A 27,169-nucleotide genomic window follows, 5' to 3' on the forward strand; every position below is an offset into this window, starting at 1 on the left:
AACAGATATTTTAAATAGTGGTTGTCTATGTTTCTGTGTGTATATAGTAAAATATCTCCTATCTACTTTAAATAACAGATATCATTGAATAGTGCTTGTCTATGTTTCTGTGTGTATATAGTAAAATATCTCCTTTCTACTTTAAATAGCAGATTTCATTAAATAGTGGCTGTCTATGTTTCTGTGTGTACAGAGTTAAATATCTCCTATCTACTTTAAATAGTAGATATTATTAAAAAGTGCTTGTCTATGTTTCTGTGTGTACAGAGTTAAATATCTGCTATCTACTTTAAATAGCAGATATCATTAAATATTGCTTTTCCTGGATTTCTTTGTGTATATAGTTAAATATCTCCTATCTACTTTAAATAGCAGATATCATTAAATAGTGGTTGTCTATGTTTCTGTGTGTACAGAGTTAAATATCTCCCATCTACTTTAAATAGTAGATTTCATTAAATAGTGGTTGTCTATGTTTCTGTGTGTACAGAGTTAAATATCTCCTATCTACTTTAAATAGCAGATATCATTAAATAGTGGTCGTCTATGTTTCTGTGTGTACAGAGTTAAATATCTCCCATCTACTTTAAATAGTAGATTTCATTAAATAGTGGTTGTCTATGTTTCTGTGTGCACAGAGTTAAATATCTGCTATCTACTTTAAATAGTAGATATCATTAAATAGTGGTTGTCTATGTTTCTGTGTGTACAGAGTTAATTATCTCCTGTCTACTTTAAATAGCAGATATCATTAAATAGTGGTTGACTATGTTTCTGTGTGTACAGAGTTAAATATCTCCTATCTACTTTAAATAGCAGATATCATTAAATAGTGGTTGTCTATGTTTCTGTGTGTACAGAGTTAAATATCTCCTGTCTACTTTAAATAGCAGATATCATTAAATAGTGGTTGTCTATGTTTCTGTGTGTACAGAGTTAAATATCTCCCATCTACTTTAAATAGTAGATTTCATTAAATAGTGGTTGTCTATGTTTCTGTGTGCACAGAGTTAAATATCTGCTATCTACTTTAAATAGCAGATATCATTAAATAGTGGTTGTCTATGTTTCCCTGTGTACAGAGTTAAATATCTCCTACCTTGCTTTAAGTAGTAGTTTTGACCAGTGGCCAGCTGAGTTTGGACGGGTATGGCCCAGCAGTCGCTAGTAACGCATTCCCTGTTCTTCTTGTTGTAGACGTACCACATCCGATGGGGGTGTTTGGACACAGACATGGCACATTCAATCACGTTCACATTCCTCTCTAGGTGTAACAAGGAGGTATACTCATGGCTTATGTTCTTGATACTGTATAAGTTGTTGAAACGACACTGTTGCGCACATTTTATGCCGAAATGGATCGTTAAAGGGGAAGTGTACACGCAAAAATCACTTTCTTTCTTTTTCTAAACAAAACGCAATTTTAGAATTAGTTAGTATCTGTGTTTGAAAATATACACTCATTTTTTTTCACAGTGAAAGTAGGAAGCTCACAATAGTGTGAAAGTGAAATGCCGTTATGAGATCTTCGTTTTACGAGCGAAATAGGCCTGAGTTATCCCCCTTAGATTATGACGTAATTGGTGCCAATTCAACTGGGTCCCTGTCTATTCTCAACGCCAAAGATATCAAGGACCAGTTTGCTGTAAAACAACATGGTCTACGACACACTCCGGCGCAGTGGTGACTCAGCATAACACAATTCTGGCTGGCATCTGAGATGCTAGAATCACAAAACTATACCTACACCACGTGAAGCGGCTCTAACAAAGCATGATGATGTCATAATGTTTATCAATTGGCACCAATGACGTTATATTGCAAGGGACATAAGCCATGGTGTTTTTGTTATGGAAATAGAACACTTGGTAAATGTGAAAAATATAAATCGTTTTAGTGCAAAAAATATGTTAATTAAATATGATGTTTTTATATTTTTGTCTATGACACTTCTATGTTAACACTTTAAATGTGGAAAAAGTACAAGAAAAAAAGGTTCATTTCCGTGTGAACTTGCCCTTTAAGGCCAACCAGATCCACACGTTGGAAAGCATTGTGGAGCTCTGACATCAAGACAGAGGTGTTGTTGAATATACAATCAAATACTTGACGTGGTTTGTGAATAATATATGTATTTCTTGATGCGGATCGTGTAGACAAGCGACGTATCATATCAGAAAATTCCTCTGAATGTCAACTGTGCCATTTCCGGAAGGATTTAACCAGGCTATTTGATGAAACCTTGATTGAAAAGCTCAATTGTAAGCGAGTGATTATTGTAAAACTCAGCACCAGCACTTTTGCTGCTATTGGCGGCGAAACATGTCTATTGGCTTACCATGTCTATTGGCTTACCATGTCTATTGGCTTACCATGTCTATTGGCTTAACATGTCTATTGGCTTACCATGTCTATTGGCTTACCATGTTTATTGGCTTAACATGTCTATTGGCTTAACATGTCTATTGGCTTACCATGTCTATTGGCTTAACATGTCTATTGGCTTAACATGTCTATTGGCTTAACATGTCTATTGGCTTACCATGTCTATTGGCTTAACATGTCTATTGGCTTACCATGTATATTGGCTTAACATGTCTATTGGCTTACCATGTCTATTGGCTTAACATGTCTATTGGCTTACCATGTCTATTGGCTTAACATGTCTATTGGCTTACCATGTCTATTGGCTTAACATGTCTATTGGCTTACCATGTCTATTGGCTTACCATGTCTATTGGCTTACCATGTCTATTGGCTTACCATAATAAAAGTTATGTTTGTGGCACTAATATATCAACGGAAAACTGACCGTCCAAATTCAGATTTATATTTTGTCATTGAGACGTATTTCTTTCAAATATGCTGAAATCAGGTTGATAGAAACTGTTCTTAAAAGTTTAGACAAGGTATGAACATTACTATCAAAGCATTGTATACAGTGCAAAGTCCACACTCTTAAGCACAATGTGCTTAATAGTAATTTGACTAGTGCAAGGGACGCACTGAGATGGACCAACTCCTTTCAATAGTGAGTGAGTTGGGTTCAACATCGTTTTTAACAGTATTCCAGTTACATCACGGCGTGTCAGCTTAATGTGTGAAGAAAGCCACGTGATGTGTCTTGTGCCCTACGAAAGGCAGAAGATTTGCCCCCTGTGTGGGTAGATCGATTGTCCCTGGCTGTCTGGAAACCAGAGAATCTGGTTTTAAACTGTGTCCTCTGCATAGACTGCATTGAGAGATTTGATGAACAACTGGTCCTTGAGCCTTGTTGGCACTTGTTGGCACTTCTGATGTGTCCATCAAAAATGGTTGAGGAGAAGTAGAGGATGAGTATAGTTCTAACCAGTGAGAGTTGGCTATTAAGCCCTAAGGACGAAGTAAGTCCAGCTTATATGATCTGAGATGAATTCCTGAATCTTCTTTTGGGTGACCATTGCTGACATGAACATTCTTTCTCTGTTGGTCTGTAGATTTTTAAGCTCATCTAATATCACCTCGTTGATAGATCGTGACATCGTTAGGCCAAAGAAGGAGCGTTTAGTAGTCGTGTCTAATTGTGCCACTCTGTAAGACCTATTGCTAGTGTCTGACATAATGGTGTAGTCCTTGTCTACTTCCGGAGCTCGGGGAAAGGGTGTCATACCATGGAGAAGGAACTTCTTTGGGTTAAACCCCGGGGTTGACAGTCCTTGAGATCTGGTGGCCTTGATGAAGGATACAACAAGATTCTTCGCTACTTGTGTGGTTGGTTGGTTGGTTTGTTGTTTAACACCGCACTCAGCAATATTACAGCTATATGACGGCGGTCTGTAAATAATCGAGTCTGGATCAGACAATCCAGTGATTAATATCATGATCATCGATCCACGCAATTGGGATCGATGACATGCATTAACCAAGTCAGCAAGCCTGACCACCCGATCCTGTTAGTCGCCTTTTACGACAAGCATAGTCACCTTTTACGGCAAGCATGGGTAGACGTATTCTACCCCGGAATCTTCACGGGTGACGGGTTAGATAGGTGGAATAGCCAAAGTGTCGATATCTTCCTCTTTGATACAGTATGGAGGGTGACGTGGTGGGGTTTCTACGTCCATCAATCCAGGATAGCAGTTCCTCCTCTTCATAGACTGAGGGAGGATCTTCCTATCTTGATAACTCTTCTTCAAAGTTTGGCTCGAACACATCCTCATCCTGTAAAAGGAACGAGGCGTTAGGAATCGGAGCTTGAAGACTGTGACATCTCTTCATCCTTAGACATTGGAATGTGCTGCTGCAGAGTTGCGTCCCATGGGCACGCCAGAAACCTATGATTGTTGGTTCGTATCCCGATTCGCCACGCTTATGTTTCTAGGTTTGTCAGCACCATACCCGTGCTCGTGGGTTTCACCGAAGTGGTAAACGTCTGAGACCTGCATCACTTCGGGCTTTCCTCCCACATTAAGCTGACACGCCGTAACTGTAATACTGTTAAAAGCTGCGTTAAACCCAACTCTCTCACTCACTGCTGCAGAGCAAGTAAACTTGCTGGGAAACGCTGGCTACTAAGTCTGAATTAGCAGTTGCTTCTGGTAACGCACCTTGTAACCATCTAGGGTGTGAATGTTGTAGACTACGTGAACCCTTGAAAACCTGAGGCTGTGTGAACGCTGAAGCCTTTGTGAACGTCTGCGGCCATGTGAAGGACGGGTGCAACATGAGTCAATATTGCTGCCAAGGGATGAGTGAGTAAGTGAGTTTGGTTTTACGCCGCTTTTAGCAATATTCCAGCAATATCACGGAGGGGGACACCAGAAATGGGCTTCACACATTGTACCCATGTCGGGAATCGAACCCGGGTCTTCGAGAACTGTGTCAACATATTTTTCAAGCGTTGTCTAAAATGGAAGTCGGCAGGTTGAAACGAGTGCCGTAAAGCTCGAGAAAGCTGTTTTCTTATTGGCGGATGTCGACTTCTTGTGAGTCATTTCAGTGGTCGGTCAAAGGTCGTAATGGGATGTCCTCAGGTTTATGTTTAGCGGCAGCGAGAACTAAGATCTGATTGTAATGAGATTGAGTCATTCGTAAAAAGAACCAAATGTCCGCAACAAATCTTTTCATGGACTTGAACCAGTACGGAAAGAATCATCAACCCAAACTATCCTATGGCATTATCTTACCGAGTTGTTTCCCTTTGAACATGAAACGGCAATCTCCTTCCTTGCACGTGACACCTTTCCTAACCCTCCCGGTAAAATCGCTGCAATTAACTGGGCCTCGTTTCTTCGTATCGCAAGTTGATTTGCGCACAGCTAGCCGGGAACGAACGTACGCCATCAGTATCTTGATTAATCGTTTAATTTTAATTTGAAACGTTTTATTTAAACAGCTGTCTTATAGATGGGAATATTGCTGGCTGCGGCGTTGCCTTAATGTTTGTTGCCTTAGCAACGATCCGAATTGTAAAAAATCAGACCAAGAAGTGATGGGGATCCTCTTTGGCCCACTGGGTCTGCGTGATGGTTAAAATTGAGAAACGCTTGTAGAAATCAGTATAAAGTTTACCAGATGTGTTCATGTTAATGGCCCCGCGTCCGTGGTTCAGTGGACAGAGCGTCTGTCTGGTTCGATCCCATGGCCCCGTCATACCAACGACATTAAGAGATGGTACTTGTTGTTACTCTGCCTGGAGTTTAGTATTATATCCTCTCAGTAGAAGACTATTTATTGTATCTACCTCATAATTTACGCATTTGGCTTACTAAAATCAGTTCGCTCGTCACGCCGAAGACCCGGGTTCGAATCCCGACATGGGTACAATGTGTGAAGCCCATTTCTGGTGTCCTCCGCTGTGATATTGCTAAAAGCGGCGTAAAACTATACTCACTCACTACTAAAATCAGAACCAGTTGAAACTGGTAGATGGTATAACCTCATAAGGGAAGATAGGCTTTGCTCTCTCTGTGTAAAAGTAAAGTTGGTGATGAATTTCATTTTATACTAGAATACTATGAATTGGATACTTTAAGAAATAAATATCTCACATTTTTATTATTGTAAATTCCCAAATACTGAAAAATGTGTTTCACTTTTGACCTGTTTTTATAAACCTCTTCTCTTACGACTAGCGTAAGGGGCGACTAACGGGATCGGGTGGTCAGGCTCGCTGACTTGATTGATGCATGTCATCGTATCCCAGTTGCGTGGATCGATGCTCATGACATCAATCACTGGATTGTCTCGTCCAGACTCGATTATTTACAGACCGCCGTCATATAGCTGGAATATTGCTGAGTTCGGCGTTAAACATCAAACAAACAAACAAATCCTACGACCAGCCATGAATGTAAAATGTGGACTGCGTATGCTCAACAAACTATAGTCACGTTACTTTGTATCCGTATGTCTCGCTAAGTAAACAACTTCTTCTTATTGTAAGAGTTAGTATACTGTGTCTTAGTGGGATATCTACATGTATGTCAACTGCGGCATGGTATATCAGCGGGCAAGCACTATACAACCGGCATAGGTCCAGACTAATACAAGTACACAGACACTCTCTCTCATATTTGCATATTTGGACTAAGAGTAAACAACTCATCTCACAAGATATTCTCACATGAACAAATCTTCGGTCAGGGACTTGCGCAATGTGTGAGTGAGTGAGTGAGTTGGGTTTAACGCCGCTTTTAACAGTATTCCAGTTATATCACGGTGTGTCAGCTTAATGTGGGAGGAAAGCCCCAAGTGATGCAGGTCTCAGACGTTAAACACTTCGGTGAAACCCACGAGCATGGGTATGATGCTGACAAACCTAGAAACATAATCGGGGCGAACCGGGATTCGAACCCACAATCATCGGTTTCTGGCGCGCCCAAGGGACGCAACTCGGTACAGCGAATCGCGGCGCCTTAGACGACTGGGCCACCCATGCCCCCGTGCAATGTTAGAGTTTCCCGAAGGTAGAATAATTGGCCGTTTCATTCATTTTAGCCACAAATCAGTATTTGACCAGGTCATACGTCCAAAGGTGCCAAGGGATAGAAAAACAATTAGTTGACAGACATACCATCTTCCCGAGGCAAGGGAGTTAACTGGCTGTGAAAGTCCAGTTTCAATCCTTGACGAACAAGGCTGGAATATCTGGCTATTGCGAGTTATGTCCCTTCTATGTCCATCCTATTGACCAATCAGATTCCTCCTCTCATAATATTTCACCTGCGTCAAAAAAAATGGCGGCGCCCAGTGAAGACGATCTGATCGCTAATCAAATCTATTTTGTAATATCAAAGGTCTTATTTCGTGAACTGCATCAAATCACGTGAGCACCTTGATTAAAAACATGAACAGATTTGGAAAATATCTGTTGACGCCAAGTTGGCGGTACACATGTTTTGCAAATCCTGCAATCGACCGAAATCTGCACGACGGTTTACGAATCGTTTTGATTGGACTATGCATAGACTCGTTAGTCCAGCCAAAATACAACTCCATAATTCCAGCCTATTTCGACAAGGGTGGAAACTGGACCTTATAAGTCAGTTAACTCCCTTGCCTCAGGAAGATGTCCCTTACTTTGTCACATCCACTTCAAGTGTGCATGTGTATCCAAATTTGACGCATCAGGAACAAAAATTATGCAATTCCCTATGTTGACTTGTATCATATGTGCCCGTGTTATTTTCATGCAAACATTTGACTTGCCTTTGCATGGGTTTGTGACGGGTGCCACCGGTTGGGGCAAGATATGCTCACTTTTTCGCGAACATCTGGTATCATCACTATTTGATAGTGATTCATAAACACATGCTTATGATATAGTCAGAATCGTACAATCGACTCTGCATTTAGAAGAGACTTCTTATAATTATGGAAATGGTTTTGTCGCTTTTATGTAGCTATTGTCCCCGGTGGTATGGTTGGTTTTGTTCTCAGTTGCTTGGCTGTAGCAGAAAATACGGTATTTGATAAACCTTATTACCTGATAAACCGCCTACTGTTCCATATTATAGCTAAAATGGATAGAATTATCATTAAACCGCCCGCATGTTATCAGAAATGAGCGGGCCACTGTAACTTGATAAAGCCCTCATATTGCTTGACGACGGGCCTTTATCACGCCCCCTGTTGGGTGACGTCATCGGATAGGGATAGGTGACGTCACGTTCAATAGTGACGTCATCTGGTTTGTTCTATGACGTTTCCATATTTGTAAAAGTGGGTCAGCTAAGGGACGCAACTCTGCACTTCATATTGCCGCACCGAAAACCACTCGGCCGTCCGTGTCGTTTACCTGTATGAGGTAGAGCATGTATGTTTACATCACAGGAATGAGGAATAAAGTCAGCACCTCCCTTGATCTTATAATTATGGGACCCGTGAAGATCCGGGTAAGAATAGGTCTTCAGCAACCCTCGTCCTAAGAGGCGACTAACGGGATCGGGTGGTCAGGCTCGCTGACTTGGTCGACGCAATGTCATCATATCCCAATTGTGTAGATCGATGCTCATGATATCAATCACTGGATTGTCTGGTCCAGACTCGATTATTTACAGACCTCCGTCATGTAGCTGGAATATTGCCGAGTGTGGTGTTAAACAACAAACAAACAAACAAATATAGTTATGGGTTATCCATTTTAGTCAATTTGGTAATTTATAAATTTATCAAGGAAAATATACTCCTAAAGCTCAAATTCTCTTAATCCAACTCCCATGTCATATTGAGTGATTGGGTAGGGTTCTCCGCATCTTTTAACCATATTCCCGCAACATTACCCTTCTGGCACAGTAGAACCAGGTTTCACACACACTGTACCCATGTGGAGAAAAGAACCAGGGCCGTCGACGTACACGAGCGAACACTTTAACCACAAGGCCACCGCCCGTACAAGATCGAGCTATCCCCCGTGAAGATCTGGGTTGGTGGTTTTCGGTAACCCATGCTTGGAACATGCGACGGACGGTATCGGATTGGGTGACTTGATTGATGCTTGTCATCGTATCCCAATTGTGTAGATCGATGTCCAAGATGCCAATCACTGGGTTTTCTGGTCCAGACACGATTATTTACAGACCGCCGCCATGTAGCTGGAGTGTTGGGTAAAACAATACACAAGCATATCGCAATCACCTTAATAATTGCATAATATGTCAGCACTGCCCTGTATGTATCAATTGTTGTTACTCAATGAATAATTAGTTAACACTGATGGTGGTATAAAAATTATATCAATCTTTTTTTTTCTTCAATAAAATTATACTAAGTAAATTTAGGCCTTTCTTGTATATAATATCTTGATATGAGGCATAACTGTTCAAATTATCCATAGAAAACAATAACAAATCTGTTTACTCAATAAGCAAGTTTAACATCTATACCATTTACTGTTGCTGTGTACACAGAGAATAACTATAAATCAAACGTCGCAGTCGTCGCCCATATTGAGCATATGGGCGTACACTGAAATAGATTTACACGATAATCATGTGCCAATTAGAGCATAACGGCACGGCCTTTCCGTGGGGCCGCCCGGCGTACGGTTAAACTGACATCGCTCTGCCACTCAAACTAGCCACAACACCCCCTCGTGCCGTCAGCCCATTGTTTGACACCGCCGCGAGAAAGCTCATCTATTTCTCTCGCAATGACATGTGTCCATCAATTTTCTGATATCGACAAACGCTCAAGCCTTCCCCGAGCTACGACTCGCCTTTCAGTTATAAAATCGACTTTTATCAGACGTTACGAGTTTTGATATTTTGCTTCTCGTGTTCGCAAACGTTTGCTGAAAAAGTTGTATCTCGGCATGATGTAAAATGGGTCAAAACAACCAGACGGGATTATTTTGTCCAGACTGACTAATGCACGTGTACAATACCGCTGTGAGGTTGCAATGTTTAATAATATAAGGGAGGTAACCGGTGCTGGGATTTGTAGACGCACTCCCATTCCCGTGCATGCCTTTGTTGCAAGGTGCGAGTGACGTCAAGGTCACGTGACGGGGTGGGCAGTATCGCTAATTGACGCGCGCCATTTTGACGAAGAGTGACACTGTCGCTTTGCAAGGTAAGCTGCCAATAACCAAGCAGTATTCCCTCCTCAGAATTAGTTCCACAATTTCCATTTATCTTCCGAGCTGAATTAATGTCATTCATTAACATAGTCATGATTGAACAAGCCGGTGCGTAGTCGGAATGTTTCGCTGGCATTTCGATCGTCTCTGGCCATTTTGTGTGTTTATTTTATCTGGCGATTTAGCTACTTAGATACGGAGAGAAATGCGGCGAGTTTCGAGATGAATATTTCCTTATATCGGAGGACATAGTAGTTTAGGGTTACATAAACGCTTGCAAATAGCCGTTCATTAATTCTGCTTAAACAGTATGTGGTGATATATTAGACAGCATAATGTTTTTCTTAGCCATCGAGTTAGTAAATCGAATCTTAAAGGCGCAATCTGTTATTTTCTCATGATTATGGTAACCTAAGCGCGTGAAGGGATAGACTTTTATTGTAAACTTTGGGGGTTTGTGACGGAAAGTCGTGAGTAAATATGCGATTGACTTTAGGAAGTGAAATGAAACCAAATACTACCCAACATCACATCGCGCTTGAATAAATTGAGAAACACTGTCCAACAGTTTACAGAAATGCAGAAGAACAATCGTCGCTTTCGCTGTGGGTTGAACGGCCGCACGTTGACAGCGACCGTCACTGTCGGGTGATTGACAACCAGTGATGATTGTGGGTGGACCTTGGTGATGAGTTTTGTGTGGATTAATTATGACTGATTGACAGGAGAACGTTCTCTACACTTGATTGGTGCCGGCGTAAATATCTACCTCGCAGCGGTGAAAACCGAGTAGCCCAGCAATGGCGGTCTATGTAGACCTGAAGTGTTTTGTGGAGAACGTGATGGTTGTTGCACGCAGCGATGCATGGTGGGTCCTGCCGGTTTAGCCTGTAACAGTGTGAGGGGAGTTGGAAGGTTTTTGTCAGATTAAAAGTGTTTGGTCGGATTTATTTTGTGGGAGACGGGATCCGGATTTACGTGTTTTATTTCATCACATTCAAATGTTTACTATACGTAATGGGGAGCGGAACTTTAAACGAATAAACAATCTCAACAAATCCAATCATCTGCCAATTAAAACTTCTTTTTTTTCAATTTGATTTAATCAACAGTGTCAGAATTTTAGAAGCATTCATAATCCCAAGTTAGCATTGTTATATAATTCTGACAATGTTGATTAAATCAAACTAGCCTGTCAACATACAAATATGTTAATTGCAATAATAATGGAGAAAAATGACTTCTCACATAAATATGTAAATATTCTTACAACTGGACTTAATATTTAATCATGTAATGGATTTCCATCGATGTGATAAACCAATCCAAATATCTTGGTATCATCATCAAATAAATATGCAAATGAGGTCCCCTAGCACAAACCTATTGCATAAATTTCCCTACATCTATAGTTCATGGTATCCTCACATGTGTTAGTGTTTATGTGACCATACGTGGCTGCAAGTCATCAGGCAATACTATATCATAAATGGGGCAGTTCGCTCAACCTTTGTATTCCTACACAGTCTCTTAAGTAACTACGGTGAATAGAGATATGTTAAATTTCAATTATTTTAAGAAAGACATAATTTGTAAAAAGAACTATTACCATCATGTATCATATATATATATATATGTTTGGCTTCGGGCTTTCCTCCCACATTCAGCTAACACGCCGCGACATAACTGTAATACTGTTAAAAGCTGCGTTAAACCCAACTCACTCACTCACTCAATTTATATGTTTGGAATAATAATATGAACTACGTTTACCAAATGTTCGCATAAGAAATTTGTTTTTTGTGTATGATATTCACACTAATTTACTCAAACACACTCAGCTGATAATTTCTATGTTGTTTGTTTGTTGTTTAATGCTGCTATTTCAGCTATATGACAGTGGTCTGTTAATAATCGAGTCTGGACCAGACAATCTAGTTATTGATATGAGCATTGATAAGTCGGCAAGTCTGACCACCCGATCCTTTTAGTCGCCTCTTACGACAAGCATAGTCGCCTCTTACAGAAGTATGTGTTGCTGAAGACCTATTACTTACCTGGAAGGCGACTACGCTTGTCTTAAAAGGCGACTAATGGGATCAGGTGGTCAGGCTTGCTGACTTGGTTGATGCATGTCATCGATCCCAATTGCGTGGATCGATGCTCATGATATTAATCACTGGATTGTCTGGCCTAGACGCGATTATTTACAGACCGCCGTCATATAGCTGGAATATTGCTGAGTGCGGCGTTAAACAACAAACTAACCAACCAACCAACCCTACCTGGATTTTAACGGGGTTGTCTGCACAAACACACATACATCAGAAAACTCTAAACGTATTGGGAACTTCAGACAATAATGTATTGAGCCTGTCATTGAACCTAACAGCATTGTACATCGCTCACAATGTCATCACTGCTTCGTCTAGTCCAGTCTCAATTATTGACAAACACTCTCATATAGCTGCAACATTTAACAGTGAGTGAGTGGGGTTTTACGCAGCTTTTAACAGTATTCCATTTATATCACAGCGTGTCAGCATAATGTGGGCTGAAAGCCCGAAGTGATGCAGGTCTCAGGCATTTTCCACTTCGGTGAAACCCACGAGCATGGGTATGGTGCTGACAAACCTAGAAACATAATCAGGGAGAACCGGGATTCGAACCCACAATCATAGGTTTCTGGCGTGCTCAAGGGACGCAATGCTGCACAGCGAATCGCTGCACCTAAGGCTTAGGCGTCTGGGCTACTCACTGTAATGTGTACGTTAACATGGTTCTTGTCATCCCCCAGGCTACATGTGACACACGCAGGGCGGGGCCATGTCGGTGGTGCCCCAGCCCCCATCGTATCAGGAAGCACAGATCTTGGCTCAAGCACAGGCTGTGGCAGCTGGAACCTCCGTTGTGCAGGATGTTGGAGGGTGAGTGACGATCACAGTCAAGGTCAACCATATCGTAGGGGGACAGATCCCCTGGTTTTACCTGGCACAGCAAGCCTACCTACGTGTTGGATGCAATTATTCTCCGAACTACTCCTAAAATCCATGTACTAGAAATAGTCCTGGTTGAAGTGTGCGTCATCATTTTTAGGCAACATGTTTTAGTCAGGCGACTATGTCCCACAAAACAGCCAAGTGACTGTAACCATGGTAACAGAAATTGTTTCTTTTTATCCTCTGGTTTGTAAAATGGGGGATATATTCATAATAGCTAACAGCATGTCCATCTGCTGTCTGTTTCTGGAACTGAACTCCTAAACCATTGAATATTTCTTGATGAGACTTGCTATACAGATCAGTCTGGTGATGAAGTGTCTTTTGATGATTTGGAATTATTATTTTTTTAAATTTCATGACCACAAGTTGACCCGTACTGACAAAGAGGGTAGTGCTTTTTCAGAGCAGAAGTAAAAACTTGTTAAATATATCTTGATGAAACTTGCTATGCAGATCAGTCTAGTGGTGAACTGGTGCCTTTTGATGACTTGATACATTTTTTTTTTGTTCACTGAATGGCAATGAACCAATAGTGGGGTATAAGTAGCCTATCTCCATTTCCGAATTGCACCAGACCGGGGACATGTCATCTCCCGTTGACTCCTGTTTATTGTGTATCAATCCAACAGAATGTTATGTTTTTGCTATCACAAGTGAAACTAATTAGTGTCAAGCGCTTCATACAACATGATACGCAAGACATTTAAGATATTTTCTTGTATTTTAAAATACAAGCGAAATTAAGCAGTATTATGGCATGATTAGTGGAGTTGTGAGCTTTCACTCTCATGTGGTCTGACAGTCGAGAGTTACCTCCCTTGTCCCAGGTTTATGCTGCTGCTGGGATATTGATAGCTGAACGTTAAAATCACATTACCCTTCTTTGCATGTGTTTTATGTTTCAGCCCCTTTCATCCCCAAAGCCCAAAGTATTACAGTTCTGTTTTTGGCAGGGGGCGGGGTTCCAAGCTCATTTGCATGCATGAAAAGCATAGTTGTCTCCGGTGTAAATATGTCGTTTTATTTTAAAGTAGTATGATGATAACAATGTTTAAACTGAAATCGACAATCCTCAAAAAGCCTTATAATCTCCACACACACAACCAGCAGACACGAGAGATGTTGTGCGCCATGTGCAGTGTGTCCTTTTGGGTTTGAGAAACAGGGTAGAGTTATCTGCCCTTGGTTAAAAATCCTGAAAATTAAAAAAAAAGCCTGGGATTTGCATCAATTGGGGTTTTCCTCCCACATTAAGCTGACACGCCGTGATATAACTGGGATAGTGTTCAGTGTGACGATAAACCCAACTCACTCACTCACTCACTCACTCACTCACTCACTCACTCGCTCATTTTTTAATTATTCTAATTTCAGAGCCACCATCATAACAGTTGGTCAACCTGCGACTGTGTCCGAGGCCGAGACTCTCCAGGTGGAAAATTATAAACAGGCCATATACAGGTATTACTCTAAGTAATGGGAGGCGAGATTATTGCACTTATATAGCAACATGCATGCACATGGGATTGGATTTATACATATTTTTGTGCCATAAATGCATCTGGGTTGGCTAAAAAGTCATCTGACTTATTTTAATAACGCTCCAGTACAAAGTAATAGAAGCCAAATTATATTTATCAAGTATTATTGATATACGTGGGTTATATATATACATTAAAACCGAACAAACACGAGTTGTCAACAGTTTGGTACAGTTGATGGAAAGATGTTCAATTACTAAGAAAAGCAAGCCTTTAACTATTTAATACTGTGTGTGTGGGTGTGTGTTTGTGTGTGTGAAAAAAAAAAATAATATATATATATTCAAAACCCAATTACATTCAATTAACTTGCGTACAGAAACAGATGCATTAAACGAAAAAACTCAAATGTATAGAAGCAGCTTGTGTAAATACCCAATGAAGCTTTTTCAGCATGCATACAAAGGAGCTAATTTCCGAAACACAATTACTAGCTAATTTACTTTCCGAGTCAAGCCTATATATTTAGAACAGTTATACAAATCTAAGGCATTAAGTTAACGGAATTCTGTATGTTTTTCAGACACCCATTGTTTCCGCTTATGGCGTTACTGTTTGAGAAATGTGAGCAAGCCTCCCATTCCCACGACTGCCCGACCTCCGAGAGCTTTGACGTGGACATCCAGGCCTTCGTCCAGCACCAGGAGAAGGAGCGCAAGGCCTTTTTCAGCGATGATAACGAACTTGATAATTTGGTAAGTAGTGTCAGACTCACACCGCCTTCCACTTACACAGAGTCCTGTTGGTTCGATTACTTGGCTGACACCTGGAAAACCAACATCTACTCACTGAAATTAATTAAAATAGAATTACCGTATTCGACGTAATAAGCACCTACATTGAGATTTGCTAATATATTGGCTAGTGAACAATCCCAATTAACACCTCTTCCTTCCCCTATTTGCGTATAATAAGCACCCATGTGTTCTATGCACCCTTTATTATTGGCAATTAAATTCTGGAAAAATATATCTGTCGTACATAAACATTTCAGGCTGTCAGCATAAACCATGAAATTTATCTTTCAATTCTGTTTTTTTCTCACCAAAATAATATTCTAATAAGAGCCCCCTATTTCTAATTTTGAGAGCGCCATGGGTGCTTATTACGTTGAAGACGGTAATCGCAATTAGATGAAAGGAAACTAATTAAAATTAACTGAAATGAAATTAATTGAACTGAATTAAAATTAACTGATGTTGACTGAAATTTACTGTTTAACTGAACTCTAATTCTCTTAGCTTGTTTGCAGGAAGAGTATTCACATCAGAAAAACAAGCAGGGTTCAAAATTAACAAATTTGCTGGTTCAGAAAAGGCCAGAGACATTTCTTTGTGCATTATAACCCAGAAATAAAAACATTTTGCTTAATTTCGACAAGTTTTAAGTCGGAGAATGATGCTATTAAGTAATCACATTTAAATAAATATGAAACTCATCATCCAAGTTTGTTGCTTACATACATTCCAGAGTATTTCACTCTTCTTCTTTTTTCTATTTTTTTATACATTTTGTTTTGTGCCCTGTTTCAATTTGACTTACTTACTTACTTATATTGGAGATTTTACGTGCGCTTTCCGACTGCAGCGTATTTCGCACACAGGCCCGGCCAAGCCATTTAATGTGTTTACGAAAAGGGGAAAAAGTTGTTTGGCAAACCAGAAGGGGTGTTAGTGGCTGCTTATATAGAATTTTGGAAATTTGGAAAAAATGCCAAGAGGGTTTGGGGGACGAACTAAGGGACCTGAGTATGGAAGTTTGTTAGTTTGATTATGTGGTCTGGTTTTGGTAGTTTATTGGGGTTTTAAATGCGATTTATTAGTCCTGTTTTGATTAAGTATACGCCTAAGGCTTCAAATTTTTCTATTTTATTTTGTGGGTTTAGGATTGCTTCTAGAATAAGAGCCTTATTTAGATATAGGGTGGTTTGTAGTGTAGTTTCAGTGTGTTAGGTAGTGGGTGCAGTGTATGAGTGCGTGTACTGGGGTTTCTAGGTGTTTGCAGTGTGGGCACTTTCCTGTTGCGTGTTTTTTAATTTTTTTGAGGTGGCTATTTAGGTTGGTGTGTCCTGTTTAGTGATTATTCTATCGATTTTTTTGGATGGATGAAGGGTTTTTGGTTTGGTTAAGGGTTTTTTGAGAACTTTTTTAATTTGGCTATTTGATTTTAGATAGAGGTTATGCCATTTTGGGGTGATTTTTCGTTTGTTGATACTTTTGATCTCTGATTTGGATATGGGTAGCTCTAAGCTTATTTCAGGGATTTTGAGGGATTGTTTATAACCCAGAAATAAAAACATTTTGCTTAATTCAACAAGTTTTAAGTCGGAGAATGATGCTGTTAAGTAATCACATTTAAATTAATATGAAACTCATCATCACTCTTCTTCCTTTTTCTAATTTTTTTTACATTTTGTTTTGTGCCCTGTTTCAATTGGAAAGAAGTGATTAGACTTTATAGAAATACTGTTGTTAAAAAGGGTCTAGTTAGCGAGATTGTTGACACCTGAAAAGCCCCACTGGGCTGATCACTGAGCTTGGGGGATTGTGACAGTGGGAGTCTTGACACTGATTGGTCCTTGTCAGGTCAGGGCTGTAAGCACTATAGTTGAAAGCTATGTCAGCTTGATTTTGCCATATCCAAACTGGACCAGTGCAGGCGAACTATACCTGGTGCAGGTAACGTTTATTGTCAGGTGACATTGCCACAACAAGTGCATGGCAGCCATTTTGGTTGTATTAGTTTACCGTAATTATTGTCATTTATTCCAAATTTAAAAATTCCAAAAATTCAATATAATTAAGCAGCCCCTAAAAGCCCCCTCTTGGGTTGCACACACCACTTTCACCCTTTTCGGAATACACTAAATGGTCTGGCCAGGCCCGTGTGCAAAATACGCTACAGACGGAAAGCGCACGTTAAATCTTCTATATCAGTAAGTCAGTCAGTCTACTCCTATCGTGTGGGGCAGGTTAAAATCGGTTACCGGAAGTAAACAACGTAAATAGGTCTGTTCTCATGCCCATAAATCAGGTACGAAGACCACATGCTGTGTACACAATCTTGTGATGTTTCATGGAACGTCAGACCCGTGAAGATTCCTGGGTAGAGTAGGTCTTCAGCAACCCATGCTTGCCGTAAAAGGTGACTATGCTTGTCGTAAAAGGCGACTAACGAGATCGGGTGGTCAGGCTTGCTGACTTGGTTGATGCTTGTCATCGATCCCAATTGCGTGGATCGATGCTCATGACATTTATCACTGGATTATCTGGTCCAGACTCGATTATTTACAGACCGCCGTCATATAACTGGAATATTGCTGAGTTCCGCGCTAAACAACAAACCAACAAACCAGACGTCAGATACGTCACTGGCTAATGTGTCGCTCATAATAGTGACAAGTTGAATTTATCGACTGATTTGCTCACTGACCATATGGAAAAGAATTTGAATCTATGAATGTAAAATGTCAGTTTTGAAGCAACCATCTATCAGAGTGAGTGAGTGACGAGCGAACACTTTTACCACTAGGCTACCCAACCGCCCCCCCATCTATCAGAACATACTTCCAGAAGTCCAGTAATGTGAGCAGCACTGGAGACAGTGAAGCTGGCCATGAATATATGAAAGCTAAGTCATATATATAAACAATATAGCCCATGTTTGTTGAAAGCTAAGTCAGAAGGTATAACTATAAGCAATATAACCAATGTTTGTTGAAAGCTAAGTCAGAGAGTATAAGCAATATTAGCCCATGTTTGTTGAACGCTAAGTCAGAGAGTATAAGCAATATAGCCCATGTTTGTTGAAAGCTAAGTCAGGGGTTATAAGCACTATAACCCATGTTTGTTGAAAGCTAAGTCAGAGAGTATAAGCAATATAGCCCATGTTTGTTGAAAGCTAAGTCAGAGGGTATAACTAAAAGCAATATAACCAATGTTTGTTGAAAGCTAAGTCAGAGAGTGTAAGCAATATTAGCCCATGTTTGTTGAAAGCTAAGTCAGAGGGTATAAACAATATAGCCCATGTTTGTTGAAAGCTAAATCAGAGAGTATAAGAAATATAGCTATGTTGAAAGCTAAGTCAGAGGGTATAACTACTGTATAAGCAATATAGCCCATGTTTGTTGAAAGCTAAGTCAGACGGTATAAACAATATAGCCCATGTTTGTTGAAAGCTAAGTCAGAGGGTATAAACAATATAGCCCATGTTTGTTGAAAGCTACGTTAGAGGGTATAAACAATATAGCCCATGTTTGTTGAAAGCTAAGTCAGAGGGTATAAACAATATAGCCCATGTTTGTTGAAAGCTAAGTCATAGGGTATAAACAATATAGCCCATGTTTGTTGAAAGCTAAGTCATAGGGTATAAACAATATAGCCCATGTTTGTTGAAAGCTGAGTCAGAGGGTATAAACAATATAGCCCATGTTTGTTGAAAGCTAAGTCAGAGGGTATAAACAATATAGCCCATGTTTGTTGAAAGCTAAGTCAGAGGGTATAACTATAAGCAATATAACCAATGTTTGTTGAAAGCTAAGTTAGAGGGTATAAGCAATATAGCCCATGTTTGTTGAAAGCTAAGTCAGAGGGTATAAACAATATAGCCATGTTTGTTGAAAGCTACGTCAGAGGGTATAAATAATATAGCCCATGTTTGTTGAACGCTAAGTCAGAGGGTATAAATAATATAGTCCATGTTTGTTGAACGCTAAGTCAGAGGGTATAAATAATATAGCCCATGTTTGTTGAACGCTAAGTCAGAGGGTATAAACAATATAGCCCATGTTTGTTGTAAGCTAAGTCAGAGGTTATAAACACTATAGCCCATGTTTATCCATAACCAGCTCAATTAGATGTGTGGCCCATGCCTTCAGCCAATCACTCCCTCATGTCTAAACTAATTGTGGACCGCCTCCGTGGTCTAGTGGTAGAGCGTCCGCCCAGAGAGCGGAAGGTCCGGGGTTCGATCCCCGGCCGCGTCATACCAAAAGACGTTCAAAGATGGTACTTGTTCTTACCCTGTCTGGCGCTCGGCATTAAGGGGCTAAATCAAGGACTGGTCGGCTCGGAGTCAGTATACTGTGTCTGAGTGGGATATTCATGTTAAACTGGGGCATGGTATCTCAGTGAGCTAGCACTATAAATCGGCATCAGTCCGGACTAGTACAAGCAGCCACACGAACACACACACGCACATACATGCACGTCACTATATAAGTGCAATAATCGTGGACGCGACGTTAAACCCCTTTTCACCTCACCTAACTAATAGTGTGTTATATGTGGCTATATTGCCATGTTTGCGGCATGACTTAGCAGCAAATACTGTGTCCTGTCATTGTGTTACGTTTAAACATCATGATCTGCATAACAATTTCGTTTTCAGATGGTAAAAGCGATACAAGTGCTACGAATTCATCTCCTAGAGTTGGAGAAAGTGAATGAACTGTGTAAGGACTTCTGTACACGCTATATCGCGTGTTTGAAGGGAAAGCTGCAGAGCGAGAACCTGCTGCGTATAGATAACATATACGACGATTCATCACCGCCCTTGCCGGGAACACCCCAGCCTAGTCAACAAGCCAATCAGATGCAGGTTCAGCAACAGGTCATGACCCCTGGGGTCGTGACCTCTGTTAATGGCAATGTCGTGATACAGCAAGGGATAGCCCAGCCTACTGTTTCCATGGCAACTATAAACCAAGGACAAATCGTATCGGGGAATACAGTCTATCAGATGGTGCACACGCCTCAAGGAATAGTAGCACAACCCATTCAGGTAAGACTGCAACGCCAGACCATTGACCCGAGGTTTGCCTTATCGAGGTCCTGTTGCCATGGTTACCTTGTTGGTATCCACTGGTCAAGTTTGATGCTCAGAATATTGACCACTGCTTTCCTGAACCAGGTCCTGTTCACTAGCTAATTTGTTTAATTTTGTTTAACCATAGTAACTTGTTATGTTCATGTGATTTGTTATCTTTTCTCAGATTCAAAGTACGCCTTCAGTACAAGCCCCTATCATGACCCCCACAGCGACTGTGATACATGGGAGCACCCCTCTGTCTCAGATAGGCGTGGTCGGGGCACCTGTTGTGTCTCAAGTCAGTACATCTACCGGTGAGTGTAGTACACCTCTGTCTCAGATAGGCGTGGTCGGGGCACCTGTTGTGTCACAAGTCAGTACATCTACCGGTGAGTGCAGTACACCTCTGTCTCAGATAGGCGTGGTCGGGGCACCTGTTGTGTCTCAAGTCAGTACATCTACCGGTGAGTGTAGTACACCTTTGTCTCAGATAGGCGTGGTCGGGGCACCTGTTGTGTCTCAAGTCAGTACATCTACCGGTGAGTGTAGTACACCTCTGTCTCAGATAGGCGTGGTCGGGGCACCTGTTGTGTCTCAAGTCAGTACATCTACCGGTGAGTGCAGTACACCTCTGTCTCAGATAGGCGTGGTCGGGGCACCTGTTGTGTCTCAAGTCAGTACATCTACCGGTGAGTGCAGTACACCTCTGTCTCAGATAGGCGTGGTCGGGGCACCTGTTGTGTCTCAAGTCAGTACATCTACCGGTGAGTGTAGTACACCTTTGTCTCAGATAGGCGTGGTCGGGGCACCTGTTGTGTCTCAAGTCAGTACATCTACTGGTGAGTGTAGTACACCTTTGTCTCAGATAGGCGTGGTCGGGGCACCTGTTGTGTCTCAAGTCAGTACATCTACCGGTGAGTGTAGTACACCTCTGTCTCAGATAGGCGTGGTCGGGGCACCTGTTGTGTCTCAAGTCAGTACATCTACCGGTAAGTGTAGTACACCTTTGTCTCAGATAGGCGTGGTCGGGGCACCTGTTGTGTCTCAAGTCAGTACATCTACCGGTGAGTGTAGTACACCTTTGTCTCCGATAGGCGTGGTCTGGGCACCTGTTGTGTCTCAAGTCAGTACATCTACCGGTGAGTGTAGTACACCTTTGTATCAGATAGGCGTGGTCGGGGCACCTGTTGTGTCTCAAGTCAGTACATCTACCGGTGAGTGTAGTACACCTTTGTATCAGATAGGCGTGGTCGGGGCACCTGTTGTGTCTCAAGTCAGTACATCTACCGGTGAGTGTAGTACACCTTTGTATCAGATAGGCGTGGTCGGGGCACCTGTTGTGTCTCAAGTCAGTACATCTACCGGTGAGTGTAGTACACCTTTGTCTCAGATAGGCGTGGTCGGGGCACCTGTTGTGTCTCAAGTCAGTACGTCTACTGGTGAGTGTAGTACACCTCTGTCTCAGATAGGCGTGGTCGGGGCACCTGTTGTGTCTCAAGTCAGTACATCTATCGGTGAGTGTAGTACACCTTTGTCTCAGATAGGCGTGGTCGGGGCACCTGTTGTGTCTCAAGTCAGTACATCTATCGGTGAGTGTAGTACACCTCTGTCTCAGATAGGCGTGATCAAGACAGGAGTGGAATCTTCTGTGTTTGAAACAAAACTGAGTGATTCAATGAAGAAAGTCTGAGTAGGACAGTAGAGTCAATGTGCAGCTACCTCAGCGCAATGGAGTTGGTTTATTAATTCAGAGACCGCCTCCGTGGTCTAGTGGTAGAGCGTCAGCCCCGCGAAGGTCCGGGGTTCGATCCCAAGCCGCGTCATACCAAAAGACGTTAAAAGATGGTACTTGTTCTTACCCTGTCTGGCGCTCCGCATTAAGGGGCTAAAACAAGGACTGGTCGTCTCGGAGTCAGTATACTGTGTCTGAGTGGGGTATTCATGTTAAACTGCAGCATGGTATCTCAGTGAGCTAGCACTATAAATCAGCATTAGTCCGGACTAGTACAAGCACCCACACACACACACACACACACACACACACGTCGCTATATAAGTGCAATAATCTTGGACGCGAAGTTAAACCCCATTTCACCTCACCTCACCTCACCTCACCTCACCTCACCTCACCTCACCTCACCTCACCATATTAATTCAACCTTTTTTCTTTGTATCTCGGGACTCCCACTCCTCATTGTTTGCATTCAGCTTTTTTTATGCGTCTGATAAAACACTGGCTTTCCAGTCTGTTGGTGCCCATGGGGAATTGTATGTTTACCTTAATCGCCATATTACACATCCTGCTCCATACGGCACCCCCTGATCAAATGCTGGACATATCTGTGTAAGTAATCTTTATAAGCGCCTCCTTCTATGGCCGAAAGTATACATGACAGTCTGTATTTTCTGGTGTATATTACTGAAAACAGTAGGATAGAAGGGGTATCTAATTATCCTGCAAGGGGTATGAAAATGGATGCAGTCCGTCCCCCCATGCAGATTTTGAAAACTGTAGAATATTTCTTCACCAAACTTGGTACATAGAAAGTTCTAATGGTGAACTGGTCCCTTTTGATAGTTTGGCAACAACTTTGATTTCGGCTGAAAATGGCAGAAATGCTCGTTTCCAGAGCAGATCTTGAAAACTGTACACTATGTCTTCAACAAACGTGGTATATAGATAGGTCCAGTGGTGAACTGGTGCCTTTTGGTATTTGGGATTTTTAAAAACACATTTTACAAGTGTTTGGCTACTACTTTAACAAGGCTGCATATTGCGGTAATGTTTGTTTCCGGAGCAGATCTTGAAAACCGCATGTCTCTTCACTAGACTTGATTAATTAATAGGCCTAGTGGTGAACAGGTGACCTTTGAATTTTGGGGGGAATTTTTAAAAATATATTTTTCAAGTTACCTTTGCAACAACTTTGACGTAGGTTGTTAACAGTGGTAGTGCGTGTTTCTGGAGCAGATCTTGAAAACATCATTATTTCTTTTACCAAACTTGGCACATAGATAGGCCTAATGGTGGACTGGTGCTATTAGATGGTTTGAATTTTTTTAGATAAATAGTTTTTTGGTTTCCACTGCAACAAGTTTCATATACTTTTCACGACTTGTACCGTATTCGACGTAATAAGCGCCTGGGACCCTCTCAAAATTAGAAATAGGGGGCTCTTATTAGAATATTATTTTGGTGAAACAAAAGATAAATTTTGTGGTTTATACTGACAGCCTGAAATGTTTATGTACGACAGATATATTTTCCCCAGAATTTAATTGCCCAGAAATAAGGGTGCATATAACACATGTGTGCGTATTATACCGAATACATAAGTCTTGTGTACATTGATCAATCGGAAGGGGTGCTAATTGGGCTTTGTTCACTAGCCAATCTATCAGCAAATATCGCTGTGGGCGCTTATTACGTCGAATACGGTATTTACTAAGTTTGTTCTATGAAAAAAGATAAAAATTGCTGTTACTAGTTTGAATGAATGCCACCATTTGTCTATTTTCTAAGCAACAAATATGGTAGTATATTTCAGAATTTAAAACGATTTAGTTTGTCTGTGTTGCAGCCCCTGTGACTCCCCAAGTCCCACCACAGATGTCGGCCGCCAACCTCAGTGCTTTGTTTGATGATGACGACTTTGGTAAAAAGAAGAGCAAGCGAGGAGTTCTGCCCAAACAGGCCACTCAGGTCATGAAGACATGGCTGTTTCAGCACATAGTGGTAAGTGCCGTTACTGACGATGGAGCACTCTCACAGTCATCCAAATTTGGAAATAGAGAATCTCACCAGAGCATCTGTTGATATGAAATATTAAAGTCAATAAATGTTTAATTCTCGAAAGCTTGCCGAGACGTTTTCAACTTTCATCAAGAAGTGCTGTACTACAGTGAAATTCTATTTATCATTCAAAATCATTCTTTTCACTTAACTAACAGTAATGACCAGTGTCTTTTGTGTAAAAAGTACAGTTAAAAAGCTTCAGTGGCAGGGAGGTTAGCGATGTCATTTGATTCTGATGGTTACCAATGACATCACAATGGTCTTCAAAGCATTGTGATGCAATGTCATTGTAAGTGATATCTCCTGTGGAAGCCAGTTTTGTATGAGAGAGTCATCAAATGCAACTTACTGTCCCAGATAGGATATTATTAATGTACATAGAATGATATGTACCATAGAATCAAAGATTGCAGTAATGAATGGTATTGTTAAAACTGTAAACAAATATTATTAACAACAAGGAGATTAATAGATTAACAATAGGTCTTGTTGGACACTGGTTTGAATCCTAGGTTTCAGAAATTATGCATGATGTTTCAGCATCCGTACCCAACGGAGGATGAGAAGAGACAAATAGCCAGTCAGACGAACTTGACCCTGCTTCAAGTAAATAATTGGTGAGTAGCCAAGCTGGCACTGCACCCTCCTATCGGGGTTCTGTTCTCCACATGGGATACATCAATGCATGGATACTTCTTTGCCCTGCTTATGTATCTTGGTTTGTTAGCACCATACCCGTGCTCGTGGGTACCTACGGTCACATACAATACAATAATACCGGCATTTTTCCAGACAAGTATAAGCAGACACAAGTACATAAATACATATAGTCATACAGTCATACACACATGCATGTACGTACGTCGCTAAAATAGTGCAATAATCTTGAATGCGACGTTAACCCCCATTTAACCTTCCCCAAACTTTTAAAACAATAATATTTGCTACAGGTTCATCAACGCCCGACGCCGGATACTGCAGCCCATGTTAGACGCCAGTAACCCCGAAACCACAAAGACGAAAAAGAGCAAGCCCCAGACCCGCCCCCAACAGAGGTTCTGGCCGGACAGTATAGCCAATATCACACCCCAACTGCCGGCGCCAGACGGACAAGGGGACGACCCGATGGACAAGCTGTGTGACGACCAGCAACAGCATCATGTCATTGTGTCACAGGGACAACAGCTTGTGCTGCCGGGTAAGAATGCATGTCATTGTGTCCCAGGGACAACAGCTTGTGCTGCCGGGTAAGAATGCATGTCATTGTGTCACAGGGACAACAGCTTGTGCTGCCTGGTAAGAATGCATGTCATTGTGTCACAGGGACAACAGCTTGTGCTGCCTGGTAAGAATGCATGTCATTGTGTCACAGGGACAACAGCTTGTGCTGCCTGGTAAGAATGCATGTCATTGTGTCACAGGGACAACAGCTTGTGCTGCCGGGTAAGAATGCTTGTCATTGTGTCACAGGGACAACAGCTTGTGCTGCCGGGTAAGAATGCATGTCATTGTGTCACAGGGACAACAGCTTGTGCTGCCGGGTAAGAATGCTTTGGCCAGACTCATTTTTAGAATTGGTCCACGACAACCTTTGCTTGTGGGAGGCGACTTGAGTCTGATTTGTTTCATAACGTGTCATCATATCTCAACTCTGTGGATTGCTGCTCATGATATTAGCCATTGGATTGTCTGACCCAGACTCAGTTATTTACAGACCAGCCGGAACATTACTGAGTGGGTGTTGGACAGCAATTAAATCCAACCAATCACATCAAAGAACATTATGATTATTATTATTATTGTTGTTGTTGTTGTTGTTATTGTTATTATTGTTATTTGACAAGAAAATCCAAATATCCTCTATACACGTCACGGCAGTTGGAGCAACCCATGCATGCGACTATGGTTGTCGTAAAAGGACACTAACGGGATCAGGTGGTCAGGCTTGCTGACTTAGTTCATGCATGTCATTGTATCCCAGTTGCGTGGATCGATGTTCATGTTGTCAATCACTGGATTGTCTGGTCCAGACTCAATTATTTACAGACCGCCATCATATGGCTGGAATATTCCTGAGTGTGGCGTTTAACAACAACAAACAAACAAACAAACAAACAAACAATCAAACCTCAGTTGGAGGGATGTCTACAAGGGAGATAACTCTTGCTTCAGTGAGGAAAGGAAGTGAGACTGGATCAAGTTTGAATTGAGACAGTTAAAATGATTGTTTCATAAATTATACATAAACCTAAGTTGTAGGGTTGTTTACAAGGGAGATAACTCTTGTTCAGTTGAAGTATACCAATTGAGACCAAATTAAAAATAGTATTTGCATGAATGTCAGGTGTATGTTTACAAGGGAGATAACTCTGTTTCAGTGATGACATCAGAAGGGCAGATAATCACGTCACTTCCACATATTCACCAGGCTTCCAGCTCCCCTCAAGACGACGACGGAATCAAGATGGAGGCAGAGCTCGTGGGAGACGATTCGGACTCCAGTAAAGATGACAGTTAGATGTGTTTTCTTGTTACCATGGTTACAATTGCTCACCAAGTGAGCATGTCATTGTTCATTCTCATCATGTTAGCTTCCTATGATATGCCAAGTCCCATAATGCAATATTCAATTATAACGAACATCTTTGTTTTCCTCCTTCAATGGGTGTTTGCATGGCGAATCTTTACCTTCCGAGTGTTTGTAAATAATCTGTGTATGTGGCATGGCTACAAAGAATTCTTGTTTCCGGCTATAACTAACATGGACCCCTTCAGCAAGTGATGACTGTGGCCGAGTGTGATTTTTCCAGTGCAAACAAGTCCTACAAAAGATATGCATATATACCTGCATATGTTTCACATGAGGTTTCCTGGGGGCACGGGTGGCCCAGTCGTCTAAGAAGCCGCGATTCGCTGGGCAGAGTTGCGTCCCTTGAGTATGCTAGAAACCTATGATTGTTGG

General features: G+C 41.4%; 1 protein-coding gene across 1 annotated transcript; it reads left to right on the top strand.

Annotated features, from left to right (window-relative positions):
* The first annotated feature begins 9,966 nt into the window (after nt 1–9,966).
* On the top strand, nt 9,967–27,120 carry LOC139457503 (homeobox protein PKNOX1-like). Its single transcript, XM_071238890.1, has 10 exons — nt 9,967–10,053; nt 12,858–12,987; nt 14,437–14,523; nt 15,127–15,298; nt 19,992–20,384; nt 20,596–20,725; nt 23,993–24,147; nt 24,748–24,824; nt 25,158–25,405; nt 26,586–27,120. The coding sequence occupies exons 2-10, from the start codon at nt 12,887–12,889 to the stop codon at nt 26,723–26,725; spliced, it is 1,503 nt and encodes a 500-aa protein (XP_071094991.1). The 5' UTR covers nt 9,967–10,053; nt 12,858–12,886; the 3' UTR covers nt 26,726–27,120.
* The last annotated feature ends 49 nt before the right edge of the window (nt 27,121–27,169 follow it).

This window comes from Haliotis cracherodii, unplaced genomic scaffold (assembly GCF_022045235.1).
Source record: "Haliotis cracherodii isolate W230 unplaced genomic scaffold, xgHalCrac1.p SCAF_12, whole genome shotgun sequence".
NCBI lineage: Eukaryota > Metazoa > Mollusca > Gastropoda > Lepetellida > Haliotidae > Haliotis > Haliotis cracherodii.